We start from the raw sequence: 26,802 nt of genomic DNA on the forward strand, positions 1-26,802 counted from the left end.
GAGCTAAGAGGCAGTTTTCGTACGCGAACGAACGCGAAAAATAAGGTAACGTAGGAGACGAGAGAGAGAGAGAGAGAGAAAGAGAAAGAATATGAAAAAATAGAGGAAGAGAAAAGTGATAAAAAAAAAAAAAAGAAAAGAAAAAAAAGGTACGTGATACTCGAAGGTAAACCGGAAGAAAGTCGTCGAAAAGTTGTACCGACGTCCGTCCATCGAACGTGTTACGTCTTATCTAAAATCTAAACGTAAAAAGAGAGAAAAAAAAAAAATCTTAGGTTACTCGTGTTACGTATATGACTAATCGTACGTAAATTGCATAGTTAGGAATAAAAGAAAAAAAAAAAAAAAAAAAAAAAAAAAAGTAGAAGAAGAAAGGACACGGAACAGTAGGAACAAAAGGGCAGTCCTCGACATCTGTGGTGTTTAACTTAAATTATCATTCACGCTGTCGCGTCCTTCGCGAAATATGTAAAAATACGGAAGGGGAAGATATACAAAAAGTTGATCGGGACAAGTACAAATAAACGTTGGAATAAACGAAAAAATAAAGAGAGAGGGAGATAAGATAAATAATTGCGGAAAAACGAAGAAAAATCATCGAATCCGAAAACTAAAATGCGGATCCGTTTTTCAATAAAAAAAAAAAAAAAAAAAAAAAATGGTCAATGATTTCGTCGTGTGAGTTCGTCGTCCGGAGAAAAAGGTTATCGCGGTGAGTGAACAGCGAGACAACAGCGACAACGAACGTTGGGAAAATTGGATCTGACGCCGAGAAGGAATCGAGGAATGAGTCGTTTCGCTTCGTTCTTTCGAATAACTCGAAAGAACGAACGGTGATGGATTTCTTTTTTTTTTTTTCTTTCGTTTTTTTTTAGAACAAAGGCTCTCGACAAACTCGTGCGAAGCGCGCGATTTTCGGAACATCTTTCGCGCGGGTCACGAAAATAATCGTTCTCGCGCCGGTGGCGAGGAATAAAAATTTCGGTTTGCCTCGGTTCGCCTCGGTGATCGATACGACGCATGCGCGTATCGATGCGGGCCGAACGAGCTTATCGCCCGTTCGAATTCATGTCTCGCTGCGATCGCTGGCATCGATTTCGCGCTTCTGCGTCCCTACATATATAAAGCTACACTCGGCGGACATCTTTCGCAGACACTCATACTTCGCATACTCGACTTACGCACGATTACTCTAATTACTTCTTTGAACACGCAACACGTATAATAATCGCTCTCAGTTCCACTCATTCTCTGCAATCTGCGACACCACATTCTTCCTTCTTAATATACATATTTATATATTACACGGTTTCAAAACTATATATATATATATATATATATATATATATACATGTATATATACATAGTTTTATATATATATATATATATATATATATATATAGGCCTAAGAAATTTCCTTTTTTTTTTTTTCTTTTCTTTTCTTTTTTCTTTTAGAGCCACGAGCCACTTTGCACGATATAGAGAGAACTCGTCACTTGGTAGGAAACATTTCCGGTTAATCTTACGAATGCCGTATGCAGAAGTGGTGACGCGCGAGGAGGAACGCGCGCGCCAATTCGCGCATACGATCTAAGCGTTAAACTGTTTATCCGTTTAGTTACACACTAAATACTTGTAGAAAATACGAGCGAGGCTTCATATCGTTCAACGTACACGTAGTAGAAAAACGATCGACGAAAAACGCGATTCCACTGTGCGGCGAGCCGCGCGTCCCCCGTTCTTCCGTTCTCATTAATGAACGAGATGATGGAACGGCGAGGGGCCGCCGTTTCGTTATCAAGGGAAAAAACCGATGGATCGTTTTTTTTCCAGGGCGCGAGAAGAGGTGCGTGGCGCATCCTCGATCAACGATCACCGATGAACCAATCCAACACGACATCCGCGCGAACAACGACGACGACGTTGACACGACCGTCGGAATCGACTCTCCGGTCGAGCGGGATCCACGCGCGATCCTCGTCGCTTCGACCCCGGAACGGGCATAATGCGTAAAGCGTTACGTATAGGTAGTATAGGTACTCGGTATTAGGTCACTAGTGCTCGAATCTCGTTACACCAGTTAGCTTCTGGCCGGCGAGTGTGTAGCGGTTGTGTTTCGGCCGCGAACGCGGAAACACATCCGTTCCGCGAGGGTGACCGAGTGAAAACGGCGCAGGCACCGTTTCAACGATCGATCGATCGATCGAATTCCTTCCTTCCTTTCATTCTTTCTCGAATACTTTTCGCGAAATTCGAGTTTCCGCTTTCGCGTTTCCCCGAAAAACACTCCCCGCTCGATTGCAACTACCTGCGAGAAAGGAACACAACAAAGTACGGAGCGATAGTAAATAGTTTTCGAGGAGGATTTCGATGCGTCGGGTGATGGATGGATCTCTGAGGGGAGGAGGTGGTAGGGGAGGTAAAACTAACGAAGGAGGACGAGTTTTACGGAAATATGTGTGTATGTGTGTATATGTGTGTGTGTGTGTGTTGTGTGTATGTACGTATGTATGGAACTTCTACCATTTTCGAGTCGATAACGTTAAACTTACTCGGCGAAATACTCGGATATATAATAAAAAGGGATTAGCTAATCAGTCTTATGTTAGAGGCTCTTTAACGTCTATGTATATTATTCAATTGCGTGTCAATCGCTTTGCTCGCGGTCCATCTCTTTTCTTATTTCCTCTCCGGTGTCGCTCGACTCTAGCTAGCTAGTTTCTCGACGACGTGTTTTCGACGGTTCATACACGGGGTGAGGAGTGGAGTGGGGTGGGGGGAAGGATCGATCGTCCTTTCCTTTCGTTCGCCGATCGATCTCTTTCGCAAACACACACATGCACACGCGCGCCCTCGCGCCTCACAGAGCTGCTAAAAACAGTCTACGTTCTCTCGTCTCTACACTCTCGAAAGCACGGGGATTTCGTGCGATCCCGAACGAATTTCCGTTCGATCCTTATCTCTCTCCGTTGACCGTTGCCGGCGCGAGAAACCTCTCCCGTGATTTCTTTACCGACACGCTCGCGTTAGCACCAATAATCGAGGGAACGCGAAACGGGCGTTATATATTGCGATGAATCGCGCAACAACGCCGCCAACCACGATTCTTCTATTGCACGATTTCGAGAGGATTCGAAAATCCTCCAAATTTCGTCCCTCGAAACGACGAATGACGACGACGAACGACGACGAGCCACGAGTCGGAAACTGGACTCTTGCCGGCTTCTCGCGCCGACCGTTCTTTGTTTTGTTTTGGAAGAGGGGCGAGGGGGGGGAGAGGAGGGGGGGGAATCCGTCGAGGACGAAACATACGTTGGCCAATCCGCGTGTCCATAATTTTTCCAACCGTGACGGAGACGTATATTCCTTCCTCGACCGATCGTCGAACGAACGACCTAACCTATATAACGATGGCGTTCGAAAAAGCCTAGTGTGTGGTCGTGGTCGCAAAGTGGCAATTGGAAGTTGCCAGTTTCTTCCATATCTTCTCTCTGTCTGTCTCTCTCTCTCTCTCTTTCTATTTCCATAAAATATAAAACTTGATCAACTTGGCCGATCCAGTTGCCACTTTGATTCGTATATATATATATATATATATATATATATATATACACAGGCGCGTAGTATAATATATGTGGTGTATGTGTGTGTACGTGTACTTATGCACAGAACGCGAATATCTTTGACAAAGGATGAGGCCGGTTTAAAGGACGTTATCCTCCTTATTCATCGTCGCTTTTCTTCGGGAGATTGGATTGGAAAAACACGGTCGAATCCGATTTCGACGCGCCTCTTTCTTTCACAGGTGAGAAGGCAGTGTCTGCTGTTGCACAAGCAGATGCGCGCGATAATAAAAAACCGACGTATCTTATCTTACTAATAATAACGATAATAATAATAATAATAATAATAATAATAGTAATAATAATAATGATAATAATAATAATAATAATAATAATAGTAATAATAATAACAATATAGGATACTTAGAGAGACGAAATCGTGGGACGTTCGAGAGATTTTGTTACGAGAGAAGAAAAAAAAAAAAAAAAGGAAAGAAAAAAGAAATATTCGTAAAAACGTCGGTGACAAGACGAGAGGGAGGATATTATCGTGTTGTACGATAATAAAATATCATCACGCTCGCGTTTCCCCAACTTTTTCGAACGTTTGAACGTTTGAACCTCTAACACGGTCGTCCTACAGACACTGCCCCTTTCTTCTTTTCGTTGTTTCACGCGATGTTTCATCCACCGCGTATACATACATACATACATACATACATACATACATACATACATACATACATATATATATATATGTATATATCTGGCTGGACTTACTCAACATACGATCACACACACCCGCTCGCTTCTCCGTTCGCTCAAACGTTCAAACACGATCCAATCCGATCGCTTCGATCCTCTCCTCCGCGCGAAACGAACGTCGCACCCTCTCGGGGGTGTAACGATTAACCCCCGAGTTAACACTACGTGGCCGTGCCACCTATGTAGCCGTTGTTCAACGTCTCCGACGGTTTGTTCACGTATTCGACCGGGGACAACGGCTCCTTCTTCTCCATCCCGTTGTCGATGTCGATCGCGTCGATGGACGGGAAGTCGAGGCGAAGCGGAACCGTCTCCCTCTTCTCGCAAGCAGCGGACAAGATCTCCGGGCTGCCGTTCTCGTAATCCGGGTTCGCGGCCAGCTTGGACGAGTTGGGGCTGCCGAGGAAGCTCCGTTTGCCGCTCGGGTTCTTCGGGCTGCCGGATCTGTTGCTGGTCGACAATTGGCTCAGGTTGCTTCGAGAACCGGTCCTCGCGTTCACGAACGGGGAACTCTTCACGGATTTGAGGCTGTCCTCGACGAAGGGCAGGTTCAACGCGTCCTTGGCGGAGGCGATCGAATCCGCGGAGACGCCGTCGAAATCGTCGAAGCCGGCCTTCAACGGAACGTTCGACGAGTTCATGTCATGGCAGTTGGGGGTCGTTTTCGAATTCTCGCCGTACGAGTCCATCCTGAAACGGGAGCCGAAGCTGTTCTTCATGCTCGCCGGCTCGAAGCTCGCGAAGTCGCCGAAATCTTGCCGCAGCGGGGAATCCTCCTCGCCCTCCGCCTCCTCTTCTTGCAGATCTTGCAACGTGGCCAGTTCCAGGTGCCTGCGAAATTCGTGGCGATCGTTAGAGAGGAAAGAGAAAGGAAAGAGAAGAGCTCGATCGAATATTGAGAACGAATATAACAATTGCGCTCACTGATTTATCTGGGGCGAGTTGGACCTGTTCTGATTCCTCGCCTCCACTCCCTCCGGGCTGTGATAGAAGCTGACCTCTTGAAAACTCTCCGAATCTATGTGCTTGAGCAGCATGGTCGCGATGTCCATGAACGTGGGCCTCCTGGTCGCCTTGTGCCTCCAGGTCCGCTTCATCAACTCGTACAACAACTCTGGACAATTCTCAGGCCTCTCCATGACACCTCCCTCGATCACGTATCGCAGCACCTGGGGGGAGGGGGGAAGAATCGATATCGATCGATCGAAGGAATCGCGGAGAATGATCCACGCGTAGATACCTGCTCGTTGGATAAACCTTGATAAGGCTGGGAGGCGAAGGTGACCATCTCCCAGAGAACGACACCGTAACTCCACACGTCGGAATAGCTGCTGAACACGCCGTCCTTCAGGCTCTCGGGCGCCATCCACCTGACCGGCAACAAACCCTTGCTCCCCTTCCGATAATAATCCCTCTCGTAGATGTCCCTGGTCATCCCGAAGTCGCCCACCTTCACCGTCAAATCCTCGGCAACCATGCAATTCCTCGCGGCGAGATCGCGATGCACGAACTTCTTGGTGGACAGATACGCCATCCCGTCCGCGATTTCGATCGCCATCTGCAGTATCCTGTCCAATTTTGGCGGCGCGTTCGACATGTTCTCGCACGGCCTGTGGCTCCTCAGGTACCTCTTCAGATCTCCGTTCACCATCAACTCCATGATGACCAAGGTCGGCTGGCCACGGGTCACCACGCCGAGAAGTTTGACCACGTGATGAGCGTCGAAACCTCTGCGCAGAGAAACGTGATAATAAATGAGGAAAGATCGAGGAGGAAGAAGGTTTCTCTCGGTTTGTCTCACTCACTTCATCACGGACGCCTCGTTGAGAAACTCGATTCGTTCTCGATCGGTCGCGTCCTTGTTCACCGTCTTCACCGCGCATCGAACCTCCGACTTGCCTTTCACGATGTCCTTCGCGATCCCCTCGTAAACCATGCCGAACGTGCCGGTTCCCAGCGACCTCAGCATCTCGATCTTCTCCCTGGGCACCTCCCACTCGTCCAGCACGTAAGGGGTGCTCACGTACTCGGGATTCACGGTGGCGATCAGCGTCACGTTGGGCACGTTCCTCAAGAATTTCCGTTTACACGCGTAGAACGCGGCCAAGGTGAAGATGAGCAGGATCGCGCAGAACAGTAGCCAGAACACTATCCAGAACGTGTTCATCGTGTTCCGTTCCTCGATGTAGAAGTATTTCACGTGGGTGTAAGCGCCGTTCCCCGCAAGGCTGGTCGCTCGAACCTTCACCGAATAATTGCCGGCTGGCAGCTCCTTCAGGACGTACGAGTTGCCAGCCTTGGTGAAGTCTCGCCTCGTGATGCACACCACCGTCGGTTTATACTAATGGAAATACGCGTACCTTTTTCAACCTTTTTCGAAAAGAAGAGGAGAGAGAGGGAGAGAGAGAGATTCGACTCACGTTTTGTATGTCGACCCTCTTGTACTCGATCTGATAGGTGATGATCAGACCGTTGGGCTGCGGTGGCTCGTCCCATTGAAGCGTGACCATGGTCAGGCTGTTGTTCTCGCCGGATATGCTCATCTTGAACGTATTCGGGGGAATGTTGTCGGCGCTCTCCAACGGCAACGTGCGATACGTCCTCATACTCTTGGTCGAGCATTTCTTGTACGTGTCGTTCATCTCCTGCGCCCTGCACGCCTGCACCTCGATGTTGTACGCGGCGAAGTGGCGGAGATCTTTCATCACGAACGAACGATTCGTGCTAGGCACGTTCTCCTCGAATATTACGTACGTACCGTTCACCTTCTTGTTCATCACCGGCTGCCGATGAAGAAACGAGATTCGTTAGGCATAGAAGAGAGAGAGACGAATGAAAAAAGGAAAGGAAAGGAAATACCTGATCCAACGATTTCGTTTTCCTGAACAATATATCCGAGACGTCCCGTTTCCGCCTAGGTTTACGTTTCACGTACACTTGGTTGTGCAACGCGTCCTCGAAATCGATCGCGCTCGACGCCTCCTTCTCCCTCAGGGATTGATCGGTCTCTCGATCGGCGCACTCGCAGGTCCCGGTTTCGGGTACCATCTGCTGCTCCTTCTCCTCCTCCATCCGTTTCCTCTCCTCCTCGGCGAGCGTGATCGGTTTCTTGTCGGACAGCATCATGGCTGGAAAAATTAAGGAAAAAGCGTGAGGAGAGGAGTGAGAATATTCCGAGCTTCCCACCCAGAGAGAGAGAGAGAGATTCACTCACGTTCCTCGCAATAGTTTCGCTGATCGATGAAATTCGGATCGTCCGGCTCCCATCTGCCGATGATACGATAATGGGTGAGGTTGCCGTTGTTGTGGAGGGGCGGTAGCCAGGACATGATCAACTCGCTGCTCGAGTTGCTCCAGGTGATGAGGGATCTGGGCGAGCTGGGCGCCTCGGGCATCGTTCTGAAGTAGGTGAGGTTGCTCTGCGCCCCGGACCTCTCGGTCGCGATCGTGTAAGTCTTCACGTAATACGCGTACTGGGTGTACGGCTTCAGCTGGGACAAGTAGTGGGTGTGCACGCTCTTCTCCTGCCTGTTGTCCATCAGGCTCGAGTTGGTGCTCGCCGACACGTCGTCCACCTTCCAACCGTCCCCGCCGCAAGCGTCCCTCCCGTCGTACATGGTCACGTTCCTGTTGGGCGCCTCGATGAAGTACACCACGTAGCCGAGCAGGGATCTGGCGTCGTGGTGGACGAACGGCTCCCACTCGATCACCGCGCCCCACGGCGACTTCTTGCCCACCCGGGTCTTCAACTCGGTCACGTTGCACGCCACCTTGTCCCCGTTGCTGTTCGGCGCCACCTCGTAGTCCGTGAACGGGCCCAGCCCCGCCTTCTCCCTCAGCATCTCGATCTTGTAGAGGCACAGTTTCGGATTCAGGTGGAAGAATATCTTGCCGGGCCCGTCCTTCGACAATATCCTCATCTCCTTGTGCAAGCTCCAGTCCCACAGCTCCTGCAGATTCTGATTGTCCATCACGAGGAGGGTGTACTTGGAGTTGTCGATGTCGTTCCCCCGTATCACCCGAAGATTCTTGAGAAAGTTGAGCGAGATGAGGGGGAAGCTGCGCACGATCTTCAGGTAACCGTCGATCTCCTCTATCGTGCTCAGCCCGTCCTCCAACTCCTTCACGATGTTCTTCCCGCCCCGTATCTGGATCTCGAGGCTGCCCGTGATGTGGGTGCAGCCGCGCAGCTTCTGGGCCGAGGCGATGCTGTCCACGTTCGCCCCGGCGCACTCCTTCTGGCACGATCCCTCGCACTTCTTGCACGACACCCTGCCGTTCCACTCGTCGTCCATGTAGCCGGGCGGGCACTCCATCACGCAGCTCCCGTTGAAAGGCTTGTAGGGGAAGTTCTTCACGTTCTTCAACACCTCCCTCGGCTTCTCCATGCGCAGACACCTCTCCTCGTCGATGCAACGGTGATTCATGAACTCGAGGCTACCGTTCGGGCACCGCTCCCTGCACTCCGACTCGGCCGTCACCACGTCCTTGCACACCGTGCAGTCCCGATTCGTGGGCCCGCTGCACGTGCCCAGGCACGACGGGTGGCAACAATTCCCGCTCTCGTCGCACGCGTTGTTCTCGCACTTCCGGTCGCAGACTGAAACCAAAACGCGCTCGTCAAAACAGAGAGCCGCTTTTCCCATTTTTTCCTTCGTAAAGAGGATCCGCGCGAAATAAGCGTAACGGTAAACAAGGTTTCGCGTGTTTCTCCAGTCCCGTCACGTTCTCTCTTTCTCTCCGCGGGGGACACGCGTCTCCAACTTTCCCCGAGTAATTTTTGCCCGAGGGGAAACGCTCCTTTTGCTCAACGATCGATAAAACGCGCGTCGGATGGAAGAGGGGCCCCTCTCTCTCTCTCTCTCTCTCTCTCCTATTTTTCGCTCAGGATTCGAGGGAAAGGGGAGAGGATTTTTCGAGGATGCCTCGATCGATCGAAATCGTTAATTCGTCCCCCACTCTCTTTCTCTCGTCAATTTGCTTGAGCGTAATTTAGGAGGCGTAGCGCCCACGGCGTAGAGCCACCGCCTACGACGGTGGTCGCGCCGCCGTCAATTCTCGTCGCCCCCCTTTCCTCCCCGTTTTCCGACGAATAATCGGATAATTTCGGGAGGAGTAGCGGGTCGCGGCGACGATACCGCAGCTTTTGTCTCGAGAACCCCCAATTTCTCCCCTTGACCCCTTGCATTCCATCCGTCTTTTTCGCTCCACGCGTGAATTTTTTTAACGCGTTCGTCGCCCACCCTGATTCACTTTGATCGAGTTTCAAAGAGTCGAATGTTAGGAAAAGAAGGTAAACTTCGAGGAGCGATAAACCGAAGCAGTTTTAACATTTTTTTTTTTTTTTTATTTTGCGCGTATTTTAAAATAAAATAAATCTTAGTTCGGTTCTTAGTTTTCGTTAAATATTCTGGTTTGAATAGAGAAGCCTCCAATTGGCTGGCCAACTTCGACTCCTATGGTATAATTTTAGATTTGAAAATTGTAGAAAGACGAAGAGGAAGAGCGACAGATTAGCAACTTTTCCGTTGCTCTTAATCTACATTTTATTATTATTTTAGGGGGGTTGCATATTGCAAAGGGTTAAAATCTTATTTTTCTCGACGTGGGTGACGTGGCGACGAACGTGTTAAAATTCGATTTCACAAAATAACGCGTAAAACTTTTATATTTTACCGTATTTAGGAAAGAAAATTTAACTCGAATATTAAATTCTTTCAGAAATAATCTCGTTAACGAAAAATCAAACTCGCTCGATGAACCAATTTCACTTACAAAACTTTGAAAATAATAATATTTTGTCCACCACGACTGTAAAACACGGACTAACGTCGAAGTTCACACGCGAAGAGGGATATTTAAAAAGGATCAAACGTCGAAATAAATATCGTGGCCGAGTTCGGGGTCACCTCTCGAGTTATCGCGTCGAACGCGAGAGTTCAAAAAAAAGGGAGAGTTGCAAAGTTTCGCGCGAAAAAAACTCGCCAATTTTTCCTTCCTTCCTTCCTTTCTCGATGGAGTGGGAACGAAACTCGTCCTTTTTCTTCGACTTATAACGAAAATGAAAGAAAGAGAGAAAAGGGGAAAGGAATTACTTCGTTGGCAGTGTTGCTGGTTCCAACAGAGGTATTCATCCTGCTTGGTCAGTCTTTGCGGACAGTGTTTCTCGCACACCGGGCACCCGTTTTTTGGATTGTTCCCCTGTGAACAGAAAGCAAGGAGAATCAGGATACTTGTATATTTATATATGTATATGTGTGTGTGTGTGTGTTCGAAATTTTCGGTTCGAACAACACGGAAGGATGACCAAAAACCGGGGAACAAAGGGTAGGCAAGGGTAGTTTGCCGCCCCCTTGTTAGCTTATACGCGAGCCAAGGGAATTCCTCAAGTTCCGCGGAGGCTGTGGAGCGGAAAAGGCCGGATCGATACGTCTGGCGCCTTGTATTATTTATTTTTATCGCCGTATCGCGTACACGTACGCGTCTTTTCCCAACCCAAACTTTTATTTTCATACACCTAGCCTAGGATCACCTACGTCTCTTCCTATTCGCCAACCCGGATCCACTCGAATTCTCTCTCGGTTCGCCTTCGTTCCCGTTGCGAACGATTTCCAACACGGTTCCAGCCACGTGTCGCGGCGACTGTCAACCGAGTTACGCCCGTAATTCTCTTTCCTTCTCTTTCCTACGGATTTACAAACGGAATCGAACAATTTTTTCAGGGGCAGGGGAAAAGAAGAGGGGAGAAATATTCGTTGAATATTCGTTGATATCCAGCGTTGGAATATATATATATATATATTTTTTTTTAGGCTCAAAATTCCAAAAAAGTCTAAAATATCAAAGAGATGCGCGTCATCCGGTCAAATCGAACTTTATTTTTATCAAAAAAAAAAAAAAAAGAGAGATGCATATATTTTCGTATATTTTTTCCACATGTCTCTCGCGTACACGGGAAACATTTCCAATTCGAAAAAAAAAAAAAAAAAAAAACCGTTCCAACCCGGGAGAACGAGTTGGATGGCATTTTTCGTCGAAAATTTGAAACGTATAAAAAAAAAAACCCCCTGAACAAAGATATCGAAACAGAGATGGAAAGCTAAAAAAAAAAAAAAAAATTCCGAAATTGGGATAAAAAAAAAAAAAATGAATTTTTCCAAAGCGATCGCTTGTAGCCACCGTCACGAAACAACTTTACGGGCGATCTCGGTTCGAAAGCTCGAAACTTGGCGACGAACCCTCGACCCTCGACCCTCGACACGCTCGAATTTTTTAGCACGCCAGCCGGAAACTAATTAACCCTCTGACCCGGTCACGTTCCATCGATCACCCTCGCGACCCGCTCCCGCGACAAGCGCTCCTCCCCCCGCTCCATCTCGCCTCTCTCCCTCGCCTCTGAAGAGAAATGAGATATTTATCAGGATTCCCATGGCTCCGGAGGTTGCGAGACGGTTGCCCCCCAACAGACCGAGAAACTCGAGCTATGATTTTGTAACGCGTGAACGGCCATCCCCTCCCCCCCTCTTTCTCTCTCTCTCTGTCTAAGAGTCGTTTTAAATCGAATCGAGTCGAGTTTAACTTAACAGGAATTCGAACCTCGACTCGAATACAGGGAATATAAACGAGAGATAATCTTTCTCTTCGTCTGTTATACACGTGATCAACAGGTCACGATCGTGCCTCCTCTCTCCTATTCCTTCGCGTGTCCTTGTCGTACCCGCGATTATTATTCGTTGGTTTTGGGCGATTTTTGACTCGTTGAAAATAATAATAATAATAATAATAATAATAATAATAGTAGTAATAAGAAGCAGTTAAAAATTAACGGTTAAAGTTTTACTTTAAATAATATCAAATCCGTCAAAGCGTCGGAACAAGCGTAGCTTATTCGTAGCTTCGTTAATAATCGATATACGATCTTGTTCGTATATTAGCTCCGCCTGTTTGCCGCGAGAGTACAAGTTATTTACGGCTTGCTTCGAATAATAAAAGAAAAAAGATTGTCGAGGAGACTTTGTTCTTCGGCAACTTCAACTTCGATTAAATCTCGCCCGTCTTTATTAATTCCACATTGCGTGGAAAATACGGGCAAGTAATAAAGTGCGCCCGTGGGTTTCGTTCAAATTTCGAAAAAAAAAAGTAATTATATAGACTCGCGATATATAAAGGGGGAAAGAAAATTGCACCGTCGAATATGTGTATAAAATCCCTGAAAAAAAAAAAAAAAAAAAAAAAAAGAAAGAAAGAAAAAAATTGATCGAAGAAGATAAGAAAGAAAGAGAGAAAAATGTCGACACCATCGACATTGGGTACAAACAAAGTAGCAGATGCGAAACTTTTTCTCTCTCCTCAACGAGGAAAAAAAAAAAAAAAAAAAAAGAAGAAAAAAATCACGAAACGGCACTTTCTTTCTTTTTTTTTTTCCGTCCTTCGAACGAAGTTCGTCCGATATCATTCATCGGAGGCCAGGTGACACGCGATATCTTCCCTCCCCGATCGCGAAAATTACAGATAATTAGCGGCCGAAAATTGCGGAACGGCCGGCGAAAAGAGCGGCGGCGAGCGTGCGAAGGGGCAGATTGACGGGGCAGAGCAACCGGGCAGATTTATCTCGCGGAAGAGGCAGAGCACGCGACGCGTAATATACGCGAGGCGTGAGCTACGAGGAGATCGATAAAGAGCCGCCCCTCTCCCCTCCCCCCCCCCGCCCTCCCTCCTTTTCGTTGCACACGGGCGAAACACGGGCAGAGCGCAGCGGTGCTGTTGCCGAGTTGCGTTTCCATTAACGAACAATGAAAATTTAAATAAAAAGTTATCGATTGAAAGGGGTCGTCGTCCTCTCTCTCTCTCTCTCTCTCTATTTTTTTTATATATATTTTTTCCCCCCTCTCTTTATTAAATCCACGGCCCTCTCTCCCCACAGCTCGCGAGAGGAATAATTCAGGGAGCATCGCGCGGCGAATTAGCGGATTTCCACGCCCTTTCTTTCCTTTTTTTTTTTTTTTTTTTCCTTTCTTTTTTTCCACTCTCGTAAACTTGTCGTCGCTCCATCCGCGAGAGGATCGAAATTTCCGAGAATGGCGCGCACGGCCGCGTTTCGAAAGTGGAACGTCCACCCACCCTTCTCCTACGCCTCGTTTCTCCTTCGTGATCCAGCGTCCATTGTGCACCGTATCTCTCGTCTAATTCGCTCGAATCAACGCGCGAATCGTTCCGAATTTTCGAAGAAAATGATCGGTCGATCGATCGAAAATCTCGAGAGGAGAATTCGGTAGAGAAGAGGTTCTCTCTTTTCTCTCTCTTTTCTGTTTACCCGAGATTCGAATCTCTTTTGGCCGATTGCTCGGAATCCTAGTAGACCGGGGATTTGTCCCAAGTCGGTCTTTACGCAGCACACACGCGCGGTTCCTTCGAGGAGATCCGATCGAGGCGAGTCCTTTCTTTCTCTCTCTCTCTCTCTCTCTCTCTTGACATTAGAGCAGTCTCCTTCAACAAGTCTCAACCACCATCGACTTTTCAACCACCCTCGACAACGTTTGTAAGGGGGCAAGCAGAGAGAGAGAGAGAGAGAGAGAGGGAGAGAGAGAGAGAATATGGAAGCGAAACGGAGCGTGGAAAATATCGTTCGTTTTACTTCCCCGTCGAGGGAATGGAGTCGACGGTATAATCGTTATATCTTTTTAAACGAAGCGTTCGAGACTTAACGAAGTAAAGGCCGTCGTTTCGCGCGCGAATTGCGAGAATTCGAGGAAAGTAGCGGTAGATCGGAATTTCGAAAAGAAAAAAAACGCGAATGCAACAGGGGACCCAACGTTCTTCCATTCCACTGCGAATTTGCAGTCGAGTTGACTCTCGAGCGCGAGCACTCGAGTTCGTTTCCAAAATGTGAAACACGTGACCCTCGAGTGCGTCGTTCTGCCTCGTTATCGGTTGCAATTCGCGTTACGAGCGCTCGCACGTCACGCTCGCCTTTCAAACTCTCGATGGTCTCGGTTAACTTTCGGTTTCACTCTAGAATTTCAAATTTTTTTTTTTTTTTTTTTTTTTGCTTTCGTTCTTTTTTCCCCTCTCCCTCCTCCTCTTCTTTCTTCTCGAAACATTCACGCTTAAAAACGTGAATCAAGAAACGACGATAAAAAAGATACTTTTCTTCTCGGTATATATATATATATATATATATATATATATATAATCGAGTCTCGTTCCATTCGATTCCTGTTTTATCGAGCGAGTCGACTATTCGAATCTCCTATCCACGAATAAACTACCGCGATAAATTTGTTCGTTGATCGTCGGCCGTTTGCAGACATCGCTTGCGTCGCCGCGCAACAATAAGACCAGGAATGTATATATATATATATATATACACACACACACACAAACACATATATACATATATGTATGTATACGCTTTGTGCAGCGCGTGTTACGCATCGAGCTCTCAGAGAAGACAGAGGGACGAGCATTTTGTACACGCCGCGCGTTGCATTCAGGAATTATCGTCGTTTTATTTTTACTCGTCACCGTTCTGTGTACCCGAACCAAACATTGTGTGTCGTGCGTTTGCCAGCCAGTGTTTTGTCTTCCGCGCGCGCGGCAACCGACAGTTTTCGCTCGCCCGGTTAAACGGTTAAAACGAATCCCTACCAGGGGCGGATAAAAATCTGAGTGGTGAAAGTCACGAAGCGACGAGCTCCTTTCGAGAAGAAGGGAAAAAAGAAAAAGGAGGAAAAAGTAGAAAAATTTTCGAAAAAAAAGTATACCTCCGCGAAAATACGAGATTTATCCGAACGAAATAATCCGCCCGTTGATCGTCCATTTATTATCCCGACCAACCGTACGAGATTTTTATCCGAGTCCCTTCCGATTTATTTCAAGACGGGCGCGTGAAATCGCAGCCGGTCTCCTGGCGGAAACCTCGATAGCCCGTTCGTCGTATTATACCACGACCCCTCCTCCTTCGCTTCGCCTCCTCGCGAAACGGGATGACGATATTATTATCCCGCGAGGACAGAGTCGGGCCGGCCAGAAATAGTGTGCGTCGCGAGCTGTGCGCCAGCACAACTGCGATTCTCTGATTTATAACCGAGAAACCGACCGATATTATCCCCCCCTTCCCTCCTCCCTCCTCCCCACCCCGGACGGACAAAGAATTTCTCGACAGAGAGAGAAAGAGAGAGAGAGAGAGAGAGAGAGAAAGAGCTGGAGAATTTATCATTTATTCGGCCCGCGATTGTTTACCCGCGAGAGGAGAGAGAGGATGCCAAACGAGGGAGAGATTCGTTCGTTGCTCCGTTCCGGAATATAATGACCCTTGTTGCAATATATCCCCTTCTCTCGAACGAATTTCTGGCAAGTAGGCGGCGGAGTGCCGAGTTGGCCCGCCGCGAGGCGCCGCCATTAGCCGCTATATCTTCCACGAGAGAGGACCGCCGATTGCCAAATGGATGGATATCGGCTTCCCCCCGATACTTCCCTTCCCCCTCTTCCCGATTCGAGTCTCTTCCCCTGCTCGATACTCAGTCCCCCCCTCCCCTCGTTATTTTCGGATCAACTTACCGCGATCACGTGCTCCCCTTTGCCAGCCTTGGCGATCAGGTCCCAGTCGATCGTGTCCACGTAGCAGAGCGCGGGGTTCTTCTCGAAACGGACGGAGCCCCTGACGATGGTGGTCAAGCTGTGCAGCCCGATCTCCTGCAGATTCATCATCTCGAAGGCGACGAGGGCGTAGTTGATGAACAGCGAGTGGCCACGGATCACGGTCAGGTTGGGGAACAGGCGGCCGATGCTGCGCAACCCTTTCACCCTGGACAAAGGGACAGAGAGAAAGAAAGAAAGAAAGAAAGAAAGAAAGAAAGAAAGAAGTAGAGAGAGAGGAAGGAGGGAGGGAGAGGAAGGAGCCGGCAAAAAGAGCGGAGGAGGCGGTAATCGACGGAAAAGTTTGACGAACCGTCGTAAAACCGTCTTCTCCCCGGTGGATGGAAGAGTAAGGGGAGAGCGGCTCCTCCTCCTTCTTCTCCGCTTTGGAACGAAACCGAAACGTCGTTGCCAGCTTCCTCCTCCTCCTCCTCCTTCTCCTTCTGCTGCGACTCGACCGCGCCTGTTTCTGGAGGGCAAAAGGGTGGTGGTGGTGGTGGTGGTGGTGGTGGTAGTGGTGGTGATGGTGGTGGTGGTGGATACCTGTAGAGAAGCAGGTATCCGGTGATCTCTCTCAGCTCCGGGAAAGAGATGTTGGTGTACTCGGATGGCTCGGCGTTGTCGATCAGCAAAATTTGTACGAATCCTTCGACTAGTCGGCATCCCTTCAGTCTTGAGAACTGACGCACGGTGTTTCTTATGTCTATGCTTTGGCACACTGGAACAGAAGAGAGAAGAGAGAGAGAGAGAGAGTGGAGAGAGAGAGAGAGAGAGGGAGGGAGGAAGATAAAAAAGAAAAACGAATTCTCTCGAGAGGCGCGTTACGGAACCGATTACGATTCGTTAAAGCTCTTGCTCTGGTGGCAAGGTCGGGCGAGAGACCTAGATCGTTGATATCCGTTCCCTCCCTCTCGCGGATCCCCAGCTATTCCAGGTATAATTCGGCGATAACAAACGGGATCTCCTCCTCCCCCTCTCGAGCGCGGCCAATTACGCGGTTGGAGAGAAGCGGAGAGATGAATGGGAGCGGAGGTGGCATCGGATGTATTCCATCGGTTCGTTCCACGACGACGACGACGACGGCGGCGGCGGCGGCGGCGACGACGAGCAAGCGTGGACACGTCGCGGTCAACTGTAACGGGTCGCGCTAAAAATACAGCACGGCGGCTGGCATTGGGATAAACACGAGGGCGAGTCGATCTAGCCACGCGTCGCCTCGTTTTATCGCCATATGTCGTGACGCCTGTAGATAGTCTTTTGCTTTCTAACCTAAGGTTAATTATAGCCCATTGTTCCTTGATACTCTTGCACCGTTGGCCGCCGCTCGTGGCATTGGTATAACGGCCAGCTACCTACCTACCTACCTATCTACCTACCCACCGTCTTCTCTACACGCTCCCTTCCTATTATTATTATTATTATTATTGTTGTTGTTGTTGTTGTTGTTATCGAAGTTCGTAATCGAAGAGAAGGCAAGGTTTCTAATCGCCTATCTTTCTTTGGTTGGACATTTGCAACGTTTGCAAAATTCGAAGAATTTTAGGTGGAAATTTATATTACTTTTATATTTATATGAAGAATATTTATATGAAGAAACGGCATAGCCTAGCCCCCAAAGAGAATGATAAGATGGTTTACCGTTTACTTCTTTTCTATCGTTGTATAAAAAAGAAAGAAAGAAAGGAAATGTACGTCTTTTCGTCTTCCGGTAGCGAGCGATTTTCAACTTGTAGGCATACGTTACACTCGTTCGAAGTGGAAGGAAATCGAGTGCATCGCGCGTTGGATCGCGCAGTCGTTTTCCTTGAACGAAAATTGAATCGGATACCATCGTAACGCCCTCCAGACCATATTTATCACCGACATTTATTACTCTCCATTATTTTTCCCAGCTATAATTTTGCGCTTTGCAATTAAAATTGAGGAAAAGGAAAAAAAAAAAAAAAATATCGTCGCCGAATAGAACATTGTCGAACCGAGTAGCAATAACCACGGATTATCGCCGCGTTCGTTCATTTGCCGTGTACCTTGACGTTTTTAAAATAGACGCCAGCCAATCGAGTTAAATACTTGCTAGCTATCTCGACCCATGGTGGAATGCCCGTGATCAATTATATTATTGTTTTAATTGAATTAAAAGATAAAAAAAAAAGAACGACAATGATACGATTCGTACAACACGGAAACGAATAGAAAAAAAAAGAGAAGAAGAAGAAGAAGAAGAAGAAGAAGAAGAAGAAAACTTTTACGACAGCGAACGCGCGCGCCGTGTTGTCTCGCGTTGCCGAAAAACTACTCGTCACTCGACCCGACGGTGTCACCATCTGTCGGTTTTGCCCGAAAACAAAAAAAAAGAAGAGAGAAAAAAGAAAGAAGGAAGAAGAAGAAGAAAAACAAAAGGCGAACTACCGCTCGTAAAGCATCGTTCACACCGTTGGACGAAGCCGAGCAACGGTATCGGCCAACGATAAGTCCTCAACGATCTACCGATAACACGGCCAACTACCGCGCTTATCAACTACTGCGCTTTTTCCTCTACCGAAACGAGTCTTCCTCCCAGTATTTATACGCATCGTACATCTATCGCGATCCGTCACGTTCGCTGGAAATTTTCGCCTCCGAACCGAGAACGCCAGAATTCGATTTCTCGCGGAAACGAGAAAAAAAAAAAAAAAAAGGAAAAAAGCTCGCGCGTTCGCCAAGCAACCAACGTAACGCTGATCGCGCCATTGCGATTGCGTCACGGATCGCCGTGCGTCGATCGCACCGTCGATACCGCTTACATTTTGCCAATTTTCCTTCTTCTCTTCTTCGATCAGAATCTTTTTTCGAGCCGGAACAACGTCTTACGTGATTCTGATCGTCGGTCGAGCAAAAAAAAGAATAGCATTTTTTTTTTATAAGAAGGTTTGCGAAAAAATTTTTCAGAATCTTTCATTCGTTTCGAGCCGTGTATAGTATATGCGCGTATGTGTGTGTGTGCACATCAGCGTGTCATTCGATCCGGTGAAGTAGCTATCTGCGATGTTGGCGAAACGTCGGTATAATGTAATCCTCGCGGTGGACACGGCTTACACCCGGAAATCGCGAAAACGTTTTCGATCTGAATTATCGGCGTTGCAAAAAAATGCAAGCTTTTCCGATCGACCGGTTTAAATCGGGGTGAATTTGGAAATCGAAAAAAAAAAAAAAAAAAAAACAATATTTTCAACATTTCTAGTCTCAAATCGCGGTTTCGAAGTTCACCTTCTCGCCGAGCAACGTGTGTTGGAGACCACTCGAAACGTCGGATATCTTATCGTCTCCATCCAACCGATATTGATTCTACGCAAATACCGCGTGAAATCGTGTCGCGTAGAGCGAGAGAGAGAGAGAGAGAGAGGCTCGCGAATCGTGTCAAATTTGACTTTCTACCCGAGCAGATAACGCGAATTTAGAATTTTCGTCTGGCACGATATCGTCTAGCCTAGTTTTATCGTTGCGTGCTCGCCGATGAAAGATTCTTGGTGGAACGCGAGCATCGTGTTCCGTGCCATTTTTTTCTCTTTTTCTTTCTTTCTTTTTTTCTTTTTTTTTTTTCCTCTCTTCCCGCCGCTACATACGTAATCCGCTTTTTCTTCCTCCTCCTCCTCCTCCTCCTCCTCCTCTCCTTTTTCTTCTTCTTCGCCTTCGAACGCGAATGCGAATGGATTATTCGTGGTGGCTGAGTGAAAAGGCGGGCTACGTATGCAAATGGCGCATGTTTACCGTGCATTATAGACGCAAAGTAGCACCGGCCGACCGGTTATCGGGAATATCAAAACGGGCCACTCTCGTCCACCGGTGGCAAGAAAGTGATAATGATCCACCGGTGGCAAAAACCCATTAGAAATCATCTTTCAACGTTCTTTTCTCGAGAAGAGAAGGGAAAGAAGAAGTGCGAGGCCGGGAGAGAGACGGATCTCTTTTCCTTTCTTCAATTTTAATATAAAAGAGATCTCTTTTCGTTCTCTGGCAACGCTTGTCGTCCAACCACGCCACAACAGACTTTAACGAACGCGTTCGCTTCTTCGAAATCCCGATAATTCGTGTAACCTGGTATAACCTGAGGAGAGAGAGAGAGAGAGAGGGGAGGGGGAAAGGAGGAGGAGGAGGGTAGGGAAGCGAGTAAAAAAGGTATGCGGGGACACGGTAGAGAAGAAGGCGAGACTGTCGAAAATTTATGCAGAACCGGCCTTCTGAAATCTGCCGCCAGAACGCGCCGACTTACGCGCGTAACTGTAAAACGACCCAGAAGAAAGCTACGAAGATTTACTCTTGCGGCTGCTTTCCACCGATAAAAAAAAGTAACGACGATTAAAAAATTCCCCCGCCGTGGAAAATCGAAATCGAAACGCGCGGATTTCAACCGCTTCTTGAACGAGATCGGGGATTGAATCCGCCTGCCGAGTTGGAGAACCCTCTCCTCCCCCCTTTCGTGAAACACCGTCTCGATACGCGTCGACGAACGAAACGGAGAGGAACGCGCGTTTTTTTTTTGGGGGGGGGAGGGGGAGGGGAGATATTTCGATCGTTGGATAAAAGATCTCCTCTCCCCTTCGAGAGATCTCGCGTATATCGGCCGCCTGATGACCTCGAGCCATGAAATTAACCAACACGCATTCGGGGGTCGGGGTTGTTGATTATGCGTGGATCGGGGCGTGGATCAAGGCCGGGTATTGACAACACGGGTACGAGGCGCCGTCTGTTATTAAGGGAAATAAAAATTATCGGGCATCTCGATAACTGGACTCGAACGAAGGGGAAAGTGGGGGAGGGAGGGGGGAGGGACGAAAGTGGCAATTAAAAAAAACCTTTCTACGAAAAAAAGGAAGGAAGGAAGGAAGGAAAGAGAGAGAGAGAGAGAGAGAGAGGGAGGGGGGGGGGAAGATCTCTATCCCTCTATCTTCTCGCTGTGTATTATTTCACCTTTTTCCACCACATCGTCCACCCTCGAAACGGATCGAGGAGGAGACCATTCGACCACCTATGTAACGACCAGGACGAGGTGATACGGCGGAAAGTTAAAAATAAGATGCGAAACAGAGGCATCTCGAGAGAGAGAGAGAGAGAGAGAGAGGGCGGCGGGTATCGAGAGGGTCGCTCGAATAGTTGACGCGATCCACTGAAAATAAAAGCTGCGGTATCGGGCGTTGATCGCGGTGGTACCCTCTCTGGAGTCTATTAAAAGCGCCTCTCCCTCTCCCCTCTCCCCCCCTCCTCCCTCTGTTTTCGATCAACCGTAGCTACGCGCGATCAACCACCGCTTTTTGCGTCGCGTACGAGTTTATAAATAAACCACCTGTACACGTAGCTTTACGCTACCACGCTAAGGATAGAAACGAAGACGGCTCCAATCGAACACCTCCCCCTCGGGGAGGGAGCCGCTCGTGGAAAATGGCCGGCGGCCGCCTACGCGACGCAACACTCCTCGACTCCTCGAAATACCATCGTCCATTTATACATCCTTCGACTTTATCCACCAAGCGTGTACAGATGGATCCCTGTTATCGGTGACCGGAGAGAAAGGATCGGAAGGAACGGTTCGCAATGAATGGAGGGAAATTTCGACGTTTACGCTACGATAGGATACGTGCACACAACGTCATACGTGTACAACGTGGCGAGTATAAATAGACCGGAAGGATAAAATTTCTCGAGCGAGCGTGTTCTTCCTCTCTCTTTTTTCACGGTGGTCGAAGGAAGGAAGGAAGGAAGGAAGGAAGGAAGGAAGGAGAGGAGGAGTAGGAGTACACGCATGCGTGTATTTGGAGGCCGTTCTCTCGAGGGAGAAGAGGAGTAAGAAGGAAGAAAAGGAGCGAGCCGGTTCTATTAACGGAGTCGTTAGCAGGTGTGAATCGTGGGCAACTGCATCGGCTACCGATCGGCCGACTCGCTTTTGCCACGCGAACGCGGCAAAATCGGCGGCCGCCGTTTCGATCGCCGCCGAGGAGGGGATGGCGAGCGCGCTCGAAAGAAAAGAAAAGAAAAAAAAAAAAAGAATTTCAACGGACACCGCATTCCAGACGCTCTCCTCAAGGTTATTAGCCATTCACCCAAAGGCCAGGAGGAGTGTTGTCCAATCCCTCCCTCCCTCCCTGCCCGCTCGCTCGCGGCTTTTCCTCCGTTTTCGAGCTGCTTCGAGAACGATCCTCCTTCCCTCTCTCCCCGAGTTTTATCGGGGAAGAGAGAGGGGGGGGAGGGGAGGGGAGGAGGGAGGGAGGGAGAGATTGGAAGTCGGCGTGGTTGGAATTTAGTAGGTAATTTTTTCACTCGCGTTCCTTGGAATCTTCTCACAGGATTCGCACAGGCCTCGAAGAAGAAGTTAAATCATTGGCAAACCGGTACCTTGGGACAGGCGAGGAGGCAACCTCTAGACCCAGCGGGATCCGCGATGGAAAATTCCTACGTTGAAAGACACGAAAGTGGCGGGCCGGAGGAGAGAGAAACGATCGAAGATTCTCGTCGTGGTGCGCGTGTTGCGCTCGTAGCCGGGCGTAACGTATTCGAACAACGGCGGCGGAGTTGTTACAAGTTCGCAACAATGTTAACGTTATAACTATACAAGATTGCGAATGATCGTATATTCTCACCGGCTCGCATCGTTCCGACTAATTGCCACTTTTTGCATACCAACGGAACCGGTTGCCATCGATGATTCGAGCCGCTCGGATAATGGTTCCGCTTCGTTGCCCCGATCGATCGTGAACGGGTTCTTCGGCCACGGGAAATGAGAGGCGTTCCTTCCCCGCGCGAGGAATAAATAAAATAAAATAAAACCCGACCACGCTTCTCCTCTTCTAATCGCCCCACAATTAACCGCCATCCATCTAATCAAATTCCCACGAATTTCGACCGTACGAGTTTCCATCTTCCCGCCTGAATTTATTCCCACCCGAAAAGGAAAGCAAGATTCATGCGAATCCGCGTTAGAAGGGAAAACGATCCGTTCACCTCTTTCGGGAAACCTCCCAGTTTCGGGCAAAATATCGAGGCGAATTATAAACGAGCGACCAAAGTCTCCTCACGGGAACGAAAACGTGGACTCGTTCGAAATCGATCGAACAATCCGTTTCAAACGATATACTCGGAGAAACGATGTATTTCGCGGAGATAATCGATCCCCTCGATTAGACGGCCGGGTGGTCGAGCAGTCAGTCTCGATAAAAAGAATTCTCTCCCGAGAGATAGGAATCATAGTCACGAGGACACGGTTGGCTGCGAGATCGGTTGCGTGCCGATCTCTCGCCGATTCGGCGACCGATCGAACACGGGACGGGACGGATCGTGTATAAATTAGCCGCGTAACGTTTGTCATTCTCGTGCTCTCGCCTCGTTAACCGTGGCCAGGGAGCGGAAGGGAGCGTCGGGGCGCCGCACGAAAGGCGGAAAGCCAGGCAGAGACCCGCCATTATAAACGTCTCTATCCACTCTCTCTCTCTCTCTCTCTCTCTCTCTCTCTCGTCCAATCGTTCCAATTTGCTCCCTCGGTGTCGGGTGTCTACAATCCTTTCTCCTTTTCGGCTTAGCCGAGATTGGGAATCGGGAAACGCGATCCATACGCACTGGGATTGGCCCAGTTTCGGACGGGGAGCGATATTCGAAGCTCGTTGCGTGGAAAAGGCGGTTCGAAAGGGGCTGCTCGAGCGATTACGAATATAATTCGGCAAAAGGAACGGAGCGAGATCGTCTCGCCTTCGGGGCGAGAGGACCGGTATTATACCCGTCGTCTCGCGCCCGTCTCGGGTTTACGAACGTATGTAACTTGGCGCGAGCCCCGTAAGATCCCTCTCCCCTTTGTTTACCGAAGGTAAGCTATGTCGGCATACTTGGACGCGTGACTCCTTGGGGACGCGTTAACAGCGGTGGCTCGGTAACTACTCGCTTTAAATAGTATGTCCCAGGGCTAATAACCGCGACGGTCGAGTTAAACGAGTGTGTGTGTGTGTGTGTGTGTGTGTGTGTGTGTGTATATATACAGGGTGTGTCCCGCGAAAGCGAGTAGCACGAGAGAGGGGAACACGAAACAAGGGAAACAAAGAGCTTCCTTTTATCCGGTTACCCCGGATAAATCCGGAGTAAATTACGAAAAGAGAGGGGGGGAGGGGGGGGGGGGGAGAGGAGCCGAAATCGATTGGTCGGCGTGTGCACGGGACACATATTAATCGGATTTCTGGGAGGGGTTGGCCGACAGAGGGAACGACAGCTAGCGACGCCACAAATGGGGTCATCCACCTTTAGTTAGTCGATGACCGTAGGGCCAGGTGGAACGACGGGGATCCGCTGCTGGCCGAGTATCTCTTTAACGTCGTGTGTTCGAGCGATACCGGAAGCTCCTGTCTAGACGATGCTTTTTTTCCTTTCCTCCTGCTGGTTCCGCTTCCCCCTTCTCCTTTCTCTCCCTCTCTCTTTCTCTCCCCTCCTCCGGCCCCGTCTTCCGTGACTGAAATTTTCGCGAGCCTCGCACAATCGCGGTTGGCTTCGATCCAGTCGACATCTTCATCGTCCTTTTGTCGTTTCATTCGTGCTAGATCCTTCGCAACGCGATCCCTTTCTACTTTCCAAACCATCCTGCGTATCGTATTCAATTTTCAGGGACAACTACTCCTCCTCCTCCTCCTCCTCCTCCTCGATTAAAATTCGTTGCCCGCTCCTTTTCCACGATAATGCGAAATACGCGTCTTCCCTCCCTGGGAAAGGAGAAAAAGATCAAGATCCCCTTGATCCCCCTTTCTTGCCTAACGAGGGGGTTAAAACTGCAGAGAGAGAGAGTGTGAGAATCTCGCTATAGATATTTTTCGTTCAAACGGTATCGAACAATGGAACCGTGATTTCAACGCAAATCTTCACTCGCCTTCCTTTCCTTCCTATAATCCTTAACTATAATCCTCTATAAAACGAACACCATCCAGTTTTTGCATTTCAACTTCGCCCCCCTTCGAAATCGTCTTCGAAACCGAGATAGAATCGTTTGGGACCTTGTAACCTTTTAAAAAGGTATAAGGCTGTTATAATTCGAGAGAGGAGGGCAGTCGTGACACGTCGGCAGCGAGGCAAAGTATCCCGCAGGAAATGTCGTGGCCGGCCTCCTTAATAACGGGGCTGACCCCCCTCTGGACACAGGTTCACACGGATATATTCGAGGCACGGTCCGATATCCATTTGATCGAGGATCGCTTACTTACTCATCCGTCCACACGCGTCGCGGATTCGCGAATGCTTTCCGCCGCGTCTCTCTCCACCCGAGCGGAAATCATTAAATAATGTCACCGAACGACTTCCGTTGCCACTTACCGTAAACGGCCACGCCGCTTAATATGCAGCCGACACGCCTTAATTACATCGCTCTCCCCTGCCTCTCTTGCTCCACTGCGCCACTATACACCCACCCACGCACTCCCCGCCTTTTTGCCCCGCAACGAGCTTTCCCAACCTTTCCCATCCTATCTCTCGGTTCTCGCGCGCGATCGTGGTAATCGAGGCTCTTTTTCTTTTTTTGCGAACAAGGTTTCGATCTCGGAAAAATCGATGGATTCTCTTCCAATTTTAACGTCGTTCGAGATTGGTTGTCGGTCGAGCGACGATCCTGAACTCGGTCCGCTTCTTGATAATCGATATTCGCTCGGTCGGTAATAAAGGGAGGTAAGAAACAAGGTGGAAAAGGTGGTGGTTACGTGTTCTTAGTCCCGGCACGTAGAGAACGAGAAGTAAGGTCGCAACATTGTTTACAAATTCGAACTGGTACTCGATCGTAAATAAATGTGGAACAGCGGGTAGAAGCGGGCTGTAAATTTACTAAGATGACGGAAGGAGGGGGAGGGGTGGGGGGGGGACGCGTGTCACGAGTAGCGAAATGCGTTTCGGGAACGATCCTCGCTAAGGTTTGTGTACACACACCGTCGTAAACTAGACTAATTGGTGTATCGCCGGTTAACCGTCCCCGGTTGAAACGAATCGTCGCGCATTTCGAGTTTCTCGTACTCGAGAGGCGAAAGTTGCACGCGCGAACGACCGAATAATTAGTCATGCCCATTGCCGCTCGAGGCGCTGAGAAACGATCCCCCTTCTCCTCGCCCGTGGACCGTTCTTAAGCGTCGTCGTCGTCGTACACGATTAACGGCCTTCCCCTCTTACAATGACGATTCAAACTTCAAATTTAGCTCTCTACATTGTCCCGCGTTATTCACGAGACGCGGTTACGCGTGTATCGTTTCCACGCGTTTCCATACGCGCGTCGTATGCGAACAAAACGCGATCCGCTCCTTGCTAACGAGCCCGAACGGAAAGATTCAAATTTTGCCGAAACCACGAGATTTAAACGGAGATTTTAATGGATCCCGAATATTAATTTCGGAAACGATTATAATTACAATAACAACGTCGCATGCTCCGCGTCGTTGTTGCATAATCGTAAATAACGAGGCGTGCAATGTGGCAACAATGTCGAAAAGAAATCTAAATTTGCCCCGCGAGCGTAAATCCTCATCGTCGAAAAACAGAGGGGGAGGAAGAGGAGGATTGTCAACGTTCGTTAATTACGTTCCGCGGGAATGAGAAACGATATTAAAAATATGCACAGTCCACGGGCTGGCTTCCGCCTAATCGCATTTCGTTAATAATGACGCACGGCGCGAAACAATGCGGGAAAAAGGCCGAATTTACTACGCGCCGTTGTACACCACAATGTGTAACAACATATGCCATGTGTATACGCGTCGGATACGATTAACATCTCGGCGATATTCTTTTGTTTTCGTCGACGAAGACTATTTAAATTACGCCGCAAATTTCTCTCGTCGCGTAATAACGCTAACGAACG

The 26,802-nt window shown here is 48.7% G+C and overlaps 1 protein-coding gene across 1 annotated transcript in view; it reads right to left on the reverse strand.

The window, feature by feature from the left end:
- Nucleotides 1-3,907: 3,907 nt before the first annotated feature.
- Nucleotides 3,908-26,802, reverse strand: part of InR-2 (insulin-like receptor-like) — a 54,745-nt gene continuing 31,850 nt past the window's right edge. The window contains exons 3-12 of the mRNA XM_086906661.1: nucleotides 16,509-16,683; nucleotides 15,888-16,134; nucleotides 10,424-10,529; nucleotides 7,543-8,928; nucleotides 7,188-7,456; nucleotides 6,749-7,111; nucleotides 6,134-6,669; nucleotides 5,569-6,058; nucleotides 5,253-5,497; nucleotides 3,908-5,159 (exon numbers count right to left, since the gene is read on the reverse strand). Of these exons, the coding sequence (XP_086762787.1) occupies nucleotides 4,490-5,159; nucleotides 5,253-5,497; nucleotides 5,569-6,058; nucleotides 6,134-6,669; nucleotides 6,749-7,111; nucleotides 7,188-7,456; nucleotides 7,543-8,928; nucleotides 10,424-10,529; nucleotides 15,888-16,134; nucleotides 16,509-16,683 (4,487 nt within the window). The 3' untranslated portion in view covers nucleotides 3,908-4,489. The remainder of the gene's footprint in view (nucleotides 5,160-5,252; nucleotides 5,498-5,568; nucleotides 6,059-6,133; nucleotides 6,670-6,748; nucleotides 7,112-7,187; nucleotides 7,457-7,542; nucleotides 8,929-10,423; nucleotides 10,530-15,887; nucleotides 16,135-16,508; nucleotides 16,684-26,802) is intronic.

Source organism: Apis florea, unplaced genomic scaffold (genome assembly GCF_048593485.1).
Source record: "Apis florea isolate Af1SG1 unplaced genomic scaffold, ASM4859348v1 contig_2495_pilon, whole genome shotgun sequence".
NCBI lineage: Eukaryota > Metazoa > Arthropoda > Insecta > Hymenoptera > Apidae > Apis > Apis florea.